Source organism: Epinephelus fuscoguttatus, linkage group LG6 (assembly GCF_011397635.1).
Source record: "Epinephelus fuscoguttatus linkage group LG6, E.fuscoguttatus.final_Chr_v1".
NCBI classification, from domain to species: Eukaryota; Metazoa; Chordata; class Actinopteri; order Perciformes; family Serranidae; genus Epinephelus; species Epinephelus fuscoguttatus.
The window spans coordinates 43114466-43124834 of NC_064757.1; the positions used below are offsets into that span (position 1 = coordinate 43114466).

The 10369-nt window shown below is 41.1% G+C and overlaps 1 protein-coding gene across 1 annotated transcript; it reads left to right on the forward strand.

The window, feature by feature from the left end:
* Positions 1-326: 326 nt before the first annotated feature.
* gstt1a (glutathione S-transferase theta 1a) lies at positions 327-10086 on the forward strand. Its single transcript, XM_049579624.1, has 5 exons — positions 327-500; positions 3806-3893; positions 6554-6710; positions 7361-7537; positions 9753-10086. The coding sequence occupies exons 1-5, from the start codon at positions 395-397 to the stop codon at positions 9951-9953; spliced, it is 729 nt and encodes a 242-aa protein (XP_049435581.1). The 5' UTR covers positions 327-394; the 3' UTR covers positions 9954-10086.
* The last annotated feature ends 283 nt before the right edge of the window (positions 10087-10369 follow it).

A 10369-nucleotide genomic window follows, 5' to 3' on the forward strand; every position in this document is an offset into this window, starting at 1 on the left:
AGTGACAACTGGTGCAAACCATGTGAAGACAGGGTCTTCAAAGGAGAAGTTATAAATATCTTTATTCATGTGATCACTTACTGTAAGTCAGACCCTCTTTTCTTGAGGACTGCTGCTGTACACTCATTATACAGAGAGGACACTGGCTCGCAGTGCAGAGGAACAGTCAGCAGATAAAAATATGATAATCTCCGCTGTGTTTACAAAATGTTGAGCCAAGCTGAGGCCAAAGGTCGGACTGCTCAACCCTGACAGCCTGCTTACTTTGAACTGTCGCCACCATTTAAGAATCAATGAGCCTCACAGAGAGGAGAGGCGGAGTTCTGGGCAGACAGAGGATAACAGGCGCTGCAGGAGAGGACTGAAATCACAGCAGCCTTCGGACTCTGACAGGATGGAGCTCTATCTGGACCTGCACTCCCAGCCCTGCCGCTCTGTCTTCCTGTTTGCCAAAGCAGTTGGGATTCCCTTTGAGTTTAAACATGTGGACCTCAGTACAGGTAATCCCACACTGCCAGACAGACACATGGACAAAACTTTGTGGTTGCATGCACTGCTGATTTTTGAGAGTTTTAGTAAGACTTTTAACTCACACTCTGCCTTAAAGGGTTGGTTCAGATGTTTTGACGTGGTGTTATATGAGGTGTGTGGCTATATTTTGTACATTTTATTTTGTATATTTTCACTGCTTTACCTTACTGTCAGACAGCCCTTTCTGTCCAGGAACTGAACTGAAACTTATATATGTCACCAGACTTCTTTGACAAAACCAGTAATTTTACCTCGCTGAACACGGGAGCTGCTGGTCTACCACTGCCTCGATCGGTTAGTTTGTTCGTGTTATAGTGGGACTTTGGTGTTGTAAAGTGTTAGTTCAAATTTACCAGAGTCACACAGTAACACAAACTGATAGTGGCAGCAGTAGACCAGCAGCTCCCGTGTTCTGCAGGGTAATATTAATTTAAACCAGTAAAATCCCCGAATAATGCAGTTTCACTTTAAACAATCTGTGTTTTTCCGCTGCTGCTTGTTGCGGAGGGGCTGCTAACTATAAGAAAATATGAAATCACAAATGTCCCTCTCTTGAACCAGTGTTTGGTTTGTCCGTTCTTGGCTACTGTAGAAACATGGCGGTGCAGCATGATGATCTCTGTGGACGAGGAGCCGCTTCGTATGTCGAAATAACTGGTTAAAATTACTGTTTTCGTCAATGTAGTCTGGTGGCTTGAAGAGTGCAGAATAATGGCTTCACTTCCTTGTTGGAAATGGGTGGGAAAAACAATAAATCAAAAAAGTAAAAGTCACTACTGCTTAGATTTGTAACAGTTAGCTTGATGTTCAGCATTGGGGCAGCTGTGGCTCAGAGGTAGAGTGGGTCGTCCACAAATCCCCGGCTCCTGTAGCCCGCATGTCGAAGCATCGTTGAGCAAGATACTGAACTCCAATTTGCCTCCAGTGGTTGTTCCATTGGTGTGTGAGTGTGTTAAACACTGAGTAGCAGGTGGCACCTTGTATGATAACCTCGGCCACCAGTGTATGAATGTGTGTGTGTCCATATAGATTTACTTATTAATAACTTTGAGTCTGATGATAAGTTCCAGATTTAAACTATATATTTATTAAGGTATGTATTATTTTGACTTAAATCTTAAGTGATTTTTTGCCACTGTCAGATTTTTTTAAGGGAGAGTGGAAAGATATTGGCAACTGAATCGGCTATAGGCTTTTTCCCAACGGTGTGGAATGGCCTCTAAAACAAACCATCTGACCAACTGAAGGCAGCGGTAGACCAGCAACTCCTTTGTTCTGCAAGGTAAAATGTTTGTCAATGGGATCTGGTGGCTTTGATTAGACCATAGATGGGTTAGATGACCGACTGAAAGATGAAGCAGTGAAAGTATTCTAAATATAGCGTACACTTAAACTGATACTGTTTTTCTTGACCAGCCAAACTTTCTTTGGCTGGTCAAGAAAGTCTTTGTGTTTTCCAACACACTTCATTGCTTTACCCTACCGTCAGGGAAGCCATTAACATCTAACCTATCTATGTTCTAATGAAAGCCACCAGACTCCATTGACAAAAACATTTTAGCTCCGTAAAAATGGAGTTGCTTGTCTACTGCTGCCTCCATCAGTTGGTTTGTTGTAGAAGTTGATATTGGATTTTTAAAGGTTGATATAATAACGATAGTTTTGAACAATAGCTGATTTATTGGCCAATATCTCTACACCCTCCGAAACCAGTAATCCTACCTCGCTGAACACCGGACCTCCTGGTTTACCACTGCCTTGATTGGTTAGTTTGTTTGTTATGGCCGGACTTTGGTGTTTCAAAGTGTTAGTTCAGATTTACCAGAGTCACACAGTAACACAAACTGGTCAAGGCAGCAGTAGACCAGCAGCTCCTGTGTTCGGCAAGGTAAAATTACTGTCTTTGTCAATGGAGTCTGGCGGCTTGAAGAGAGCAGAATAATGGCTTCAGTTCCTCTTCGGAAAGGGATGGGCAAAAATTTTAAATTACTACCATCTAGATTTTTTTCAGTTAGTTTGAAAATGAGTTCCAGATGTTTATATCTATTTGGTTATATATTACTTTGGTTTGGATGTTCAGTTATTTTCCAGGGATTGTGGAGAGATGTCCGCCAATAAATCAGCTATCAGCTTCCAAACTATCGTTATTATATCAACGTTTAAAAATCCAACGTCAACTTCTAAAACAAACCAACAGATTGAGACAGCAGTAGACCAGGATCTAAGATTACTGTTTCTGTCAATGGAGTCTGGTGGCTTTGATCAGAACATAGATGGGTTAGATCTTCACGGCTTTCCTGAGGGAAAGGGCTTTTTGACGTTAAGGTAAAGCTGTGAAAACTTTCTAAATGCAGCATCCACTTAAACTGACACTGAATCTTTGGTGGTAGTTTAAGCTGCTGCCTCCCGTCCACAACAGTACATTACTTAGCTTCTGTGTCAGTACTCTGTGTGATTCTCCAAACTGGGAGCGTGCCAACCCTCACCTGTAGGTTACACACTTTGACACTAAGTACCTCATATAACCCCACTTCGAATAATCCAAACTATCTTTGCTTAACATAGTTTATTTTGAGCTTTAGAAATGTACACAAATGTTCCAGATGTTTGAGTTTGCAGAGTTCAGTAACCGGCAAACGCTGAACTTGTTGTGTAAGCTTTAGCCCCAGATATCTGTGTAGTTCTATCTGTAGCCACTTTCTTTGGCTTTGTGATTGTAACTATGTGAACACACCCTGCAGGAGTTGGAGTTGACCATCCCTCCGGCCTTAAATTTGTTCTGTAAGCACGAAACCGTCCTCCTGTGGGCTATCAGCTTACATTGTTACATTTCACCCAGAAAGCTGACAGGCTCATCCGGCGAGGAGTAGAGTTACGTTAACTCCTCGATAACCGACTTTACAAGCAAACAGCAGGTGGGATGTCGAGGGTCAGAGGTCAGAGCATCCAGACAAAACATTCCTGTGTCTTTGAGGCGATCGAGTATAACAGAGATGTGTTGGGGAAAGAAAATAAAGAAAGGAGAAGTGTTTGAAAGCAGATAAGAAGGAAAAGGGGAGGGAAAGTTTGAACCAAAAGAAAAACACCAGCTTTTTTTTTCCCCACACTCCGATACTTCCATCTTCTCTTCTTCTCCAAATGGTGGAACAACCTGTTTAACTCAGTGTGCATGTATTCTTATTTCTATTTACATGGCAACACAAAAAAACAGACTGCAGACTTTTCCTTCATCTGAACACATCTGTGCTCTCATGTTGTCATGTGTTTGTCTCAGGGCAGCAGTACAGCGAGGAGTTTGGAAAACTCAGCATCTTGAGGAAGGTTCCTGTCATGAAGGATGGAAGCTTCGTGCTGACTGAAAGGTACAGCGTTGATTTGTTCAGTATTAGGATCAACTTCCTCACACTGACACATGATTAGAATAATTTTTGAAAAACCTACAAGGAAGAGTTTGTTGAGCTCTTTCAAAGCTTGCTACAATAATCAGTTTTTTTTTTCAAATAAAACCATCCTCTTCTATATTCCCCTCAGTTGGAGTTAGCAATCAAAATAGTTACTGTTTAATCTGTGGGGGTATTTTGATCTCCATTCCAGTTCAATGAAGCAGCAGGGTTTCTGTGAAGTACTGTAAAGTTTAGTGGATTCAAAACACACATTAAACACACATTAAACATGGCTTAATGGAGACAGTTTCAAACACAAGTACACAAATCAGCTTCACTATAACTCGCAGCACTCACAGACAAACACTTGTCTTTATCTGGACACATTTTCCCCACAAATACAACATGCTAACGTTATTAGCACAAGCCTATGGCATTTTACATTGTATAAATTAGCCAAGCGGCTAGCAGAGTTTTTTTCCAATCATATGAAACCAGGATAAATCACACACAAGACATAAAAATCGACTTTTCTGGAGGCATTATTGTCTTCACAATTGATTATTTCTTATCTGTGAAATTAAAGTAAATAAAAGCTTCGTTTCCACTGAGGGAAATGGTTTCAGCTTAAGCTGTGGCAGTGGGGCTGTAGGGGATGCCACGAAAAAAATAAATAAAAAAGAACACAGTGGCCTGTGGAAAAATGTTGAAACAGAACTTTGGAGGAACGCCACCCGACATCACCCTGTGGTGGCCAGTCACATAACTGGCAATATCAGACCATAAGATGGCTGCAGTCCACAAGTTGTACAGTCTCTTTGCATTTAAAATAAATAATTAAATAATGAGTAAAAGAAATGTAGTAACATCTCATGCTTACTATCCTAAAGGAGAGCTCTCGCTTTGCTTGTGTGTGCACACTTGTGTCTTTTGTGGTGGTAAAGATAATACAGTGATGATAATCAAAAGGAACTCTACAGATCTTTAAAGCCAACATAAACAAACTTACAAACAAATACCCAGAAATTGAGACGAAACGATCAGCTTGTGGGTCTTCACCCTCCACTCTCCCACAAATGAGCCATTTTTAGTGACACTCCCACGCCATTACACAAATCCGCTGCTAATCGCCACAGTGCCTGATTTGGTGTGAATGCAGCCCGAAGTCTTTGGACTAATGTCACTTTAGGGACTTACGTGAGCAAACCATCTTATCTTTGGTTACTATTCATGCTCTTTTCCAATAGACTGTTCAGAAATGTTTTGTGTGGTTGATTTTATTTTCATTACTGACAGTATCTAATTGTTGTTCTGAAAATTTGCACATCACAAGGGGTTGTTTTTAAGTGTTTAAATAGTTTATATCGACCAATTTTGAGTGGGCGTCACAGTTACATCACAGCAGTTGAGTGTGCATACTGGTGGCAGAAAAACAAAAGTCATCGGAGAGAACCGGTCAACATACCCAGAATAAAAATGTTTTCTTGTGCTTGCGTCTCAAAATGTGTGCATTTTTTGATACGCGCCGCAGCGTTGCATGTAATACCATGTGTTGCCAGCGGGGGTGATAATGCAAGTGACGTACTTTAAATTAACTACTTTTTGTTATTCACAGAAGAAGCAGGTATGAAATATGGTGGGCGAGGAGGAAAAACTTTGCGAACTCGTACGCGGGCACACCCCCATTTATGTGACAGTTCTAGTGCCCTGCACTCTGATAAAATAGCAGTACAAGCTAGCTACAGCAGTATTAGCTAGCTGGATTGTACCGGTTACTCTGCTACCCCCTATTGCGTGAGCGATGTATTGCATTTAAAGTGTCGCCTGTGTCGCTTGCGTTCAATGTGTGCGTTGCTCGCGTCGCTTGTGTCGGTGCTCACGTTGCATGTGTTGACTATGAAACAGCCCTAAGATAACGTTTATTTTTATCGAAGGCTGTAGTAGACATTAAAATTTTGTCTTCAGTTAATTATGATCTCGATATTCATGATATACTCTCTGATGGATACTCCGTAGAGAAGTGTGTGTTTGGTTTACATGAACAGAGTTACGTGATGTGGCGAAGATAATTCATCATCATTAGAAACTGTAAAAACTCACATTTATAAGCATGGATTTGTCTTATTGTCCTTAAAACTTGTGGAGACGTCCACTCATTATACAATTTAATGTGGAAGTAACACACAACTTTTCAACTAGCTAGCTAACGCTGTCTGTTTATTAACTCCATGATCATAACAGAGTATAATAACTCACCACTGCTCATTTTAGAGCGGACACCACAAGACAACATGCTCTTTGTTCAGATTAATAAACGGACAATGGATCATTGTTTCTTTCTAGTTTTCAGCGATCAGCCATAGGTAGCACGCTAGCTACGTTAGCTACAGCGCTAATGTTAGGGTGACTTTCACTTTCCCTGCCTGGATGCAGATAAACTGATCTAAACACACATTATGGGATTTCTTGTGACCTTTCTAAAGTGAGCAGTGTTGAAAGTTATATACTTTGTTTGCTCCTGGTCGGTTGATAATATTTCCAGTGCAGATCAGAAACAATGAGGTGAAACAGTTTCACAAACACTCCATCAGAGCATTCATTGTTTCTCCCACTTTCTTTGTGCTGTGTGTTTCTTGCAGCATTGCGATCCTAAAGTACATGGTGCAGAAACACTCATCGTCAGTGGCGGATCACTGGTTTCCAGCCAACTTGCAGCAGCGAGCTCGTGTTAATGAATACCTGTCCTGGCAGCACATGAACCTCCGAGCTCACGGCTCAAAGGTCTTCCTGCTCAGGGTACGAGACCCCAGATCAACCCGGTGCTGTATCCTCACCTGACTCACTTCAGTGAACACATTTCAACACTTCAGACATCAATTGTTCATTTATTTGTTTTGTAACACTGACATGTTTAGTTAAATAATAACTGATAGTCTCCTATTACAACTACCACTTAAATTTATACTCAAGATGTGTTTCAGTACATTGATAATATATTTTTAGGCAGTAACTTTTTAATAAGTAAAGTTTGAGTGATAACAGTTTATCCTGAGGGGAAGATAAATGTCTGAACCAAATTTCAATTCCTGAAATTTCTATCCAATAGTTGGTGAGATATTTCACCCAAAACCACCCATGTGATCCTCGTGATGACCTGCTGGTGGCGCTAGAGAAAGGTCAGGGGATCGCTTAAGTCATTAGGACACATCCTCTGGCAACCATGAACATCTGTACCAAACTTCAGTTGTTGACAGTGTCAGAATTATGGCTAAAATAAACTACATTTAGAAAACACGTGGGACTGCATTTTTAAAAACGTACGTACAGAATATTAACGACTATCAAAGAAAACATAATCAAAAATCTTATTTGCAGCTGTCATACAGGAATAACTGCTGTTGTTGGTGCTGCCAAAGTGTCATCGATCTTTGTGTTTGTGCGATCAGGCTTTCTTTCCTCTCATCATGGGCTCCGAGGTCCCGAAGGAGAAGATGGACGCTGCTGTCGAGGATCTGAATCAGTCGCTGAAAATGCTGGAGGAGAAATTCCTACAGAACAAACCGTTCATCATCGGCGACAAAATCTCTCTGGCTGATCTGGTGGCAATAGTTGAGATTATGCAGGTAAGACTACCACTGTTTCTACTGCTACTTCTACTGGTAAATAAATTTAAGTTTAATCTTTATACCTGATACGACAACTACTGCAGCTGGAGTTCTCCTCTGACTGTTAGAACTGATTCTGCAGCTGTGTCTGGTTGATTTCACAGGACATTGTGTTTTCTCTCGTGGAAATAAATGTGTCATTTTTCATCACTGTGTGCAAAACACCAACAAGCCTGAGAAACTGACCAGGGTGTTTTTGCTACTTAATGTAGCTTCTGTGATATAAACAGTGTAATGGAGACTCGCCTTAACAGGGCACCACTTTTACACATGAATTTCAGTTTATTAGTTACGAGAAGTACTGCTCAGTCTCTCAATGATGTTACGATGTTGGAGTCACAACAGTTAACACAAATTGTCCCTGTAAACAGACACCTCAAAAAGAGTCTCTCAATTCAATTCAGTTCAATTCAATTCAGTTCAATTCAAATGGCTTTATTGGCATGAGGTAACACTGTACATATTGCCAAAGCAAGCAATCTCTCTCTCTCTCACACACACACACACACACACTAGGTGCGTTTCCATTACAGTTTTGTGCAAAATAAATGCGATATTTCGACAATTTTGAAGTGCAATTGCAGCTTGCAGGTGTTTCCATTGAAAGGTGTTTGACATCTAAGCCGTAATTCTTGTAAGGCTCCATCTCGCAGGATTGCGTGAAAAAAATGGACGTCCAGAGTCTGTAAACTTATTGATATTGGCTATGTGGTTTTGGTTGCATCTACTGCTGTTGCCGTGACCATTTTTAACAAAAGACCAAGGCAGTGGATGATAGTGACAGTTTCCTCTGTCCACACTTACCGTGTCATTTTGTTTTAGTTATACGGCAGCCGACGTAAACCGGATGGAAAAGAACCCGTCCGGTGACATAGTGGGGTCACTTGACGTGTGTTTCCATTACACTTCTGAGACATACATCTGTATTGACACGTATGAAAAACCACCTCATGAGAGCGTAAAAACTTTTTAGTGACATTTTAGAGGTTTTGCGAAATTCAGGTGTTTCCATTACCTGTTTTCTATTGCGCTATTTAGGTTTTGCGCATTTCTAGGGGTAATGGAAACGCACCTACTGAGACAGGCATAACTGTTAGCATCACACAGCTAACGTTATCCAACAGTTATGAACAACTTAATGACAGAGTCGAACCCTTTTTGGGTTAGTGTGAGATTAACAGTTGGACTGCAAATGTTAAGCACTGCCGCAGGGATTTCTCCAAGTAGCAAAATATGACGAGTAGGGATGAGATCACGTTGTGCTGTATTAGGCTAAACTAGCTGGGCAGAGAGAGCAGAAGGAGAGCAGCACAGGAAGACAGTCCTTGAACGCTACGTCGATGAGCTGTTGCTGCTGCACTCACAGATGTTCTAAGTCTGCAGGAGACCCTGAATGCTCCTAATAATAAGCTCAGAATCTGAGACAGCGCCACAGCTATTTTGGCAATATTTACTTGACCCTGCAATTTCATTACAATGTATTGCGTTGCAGTTTTTTTTTTTAGAAAAGCTATGCTGAAATCAGTCATTTCAGGCCGCAGCAATCCCAAAATCAGGACTGCACAATCCTGGAGGGACAGATCATGCGATCTATTAACAGTTGTATAATGGCTTCTGTGGCCCTGGAGTGAGTTTCCAAAGTTTGAGTTGCATTATGGGAAATGTAGGAGCCAGCACTTGGAGTTTGACCCATATTAGAGAACAAAAGTCAGAATATGTTGGCGTGGTTGGAGTTTGATTTTTAAAAAGAATATGTAGCTTCCTAGCTTTATGGAAGTGCATCACTAAATTGTTGGAGAACCTCTTTAACCAAAATAGCAAACATAACTCTGCTGACCTCAACATTAATCATGGTAATTTAACCTGAAATTGAGTGCAAAATCTGAGCTAAAACAAAATTAAACTGATGTACTGTATCTATGAGTTGGTTGCTCTTGTTGCTTTTATTGGACAGTTTGCAGTCAGTTTTGGCAAGAGACATGGTCCTAACCAATATTTGTGAAAATATATCTAACAAACACAATTTGTTGTTCTCAGAAAATTCTCGAGACCCCGTCGGCATGTTCAGTGACTTCCTCCTGACCCTTACATTACTGTCATTTCATGTAATTGCAGTATTATCTTTTCAAAAAGAATCTATGTATTGAGGTTGCGTTTGGTGTGTGTTTTGCAGCCTGTTGGAACCGGCATGGACGTGTTTGCAGGCCGCCCGAAGCTGATTGCTTGGAGAGACCGAGTGAAGAAGGCGATCGGTGAAAAGCTGTTTGACGAAGGTCACGAGGTGATCATGAAGGTCAGCAGCATGCCGCAGAAGTTGCAAAACAGCAGCGAGCTGGAGATGCTCAAACCAAAGTTTAGGAAGCTTTTCAACTAAAGACGTTCCTGTGTTCAAACACGACTGTCACTGATGTGAAAAAGAATGATCTGGTTTTATGTTGGTTTTTATCAGCAGAAGTCCTGTGCAGGTTTGACCAGCTCCCAGGTATTAAACTGTTTGTGAAAGCCGAGCAGCTGTGTGGAAATTCTTTAATATGTTTGTGTGTTTAAGCAACATGTAGCATGTAAACCTAACAAATACAGTAAAGTACAAAGTGCAGTATTTCCCTCTGAGATGTGATGGAGAAATATTAAGTGACATAAAATGGAAATACTCTACTAAAGTACCTTTTCACCTCAAACTGTATGAAGCTGAAGCACTGGAGTAAATATTCTCAGAGACATTCCAGCTCTGCACACATGACTGCAGCAGACACTGAGTGGCCGTCATTGTTTTCTCACGGTCAGTGTTCC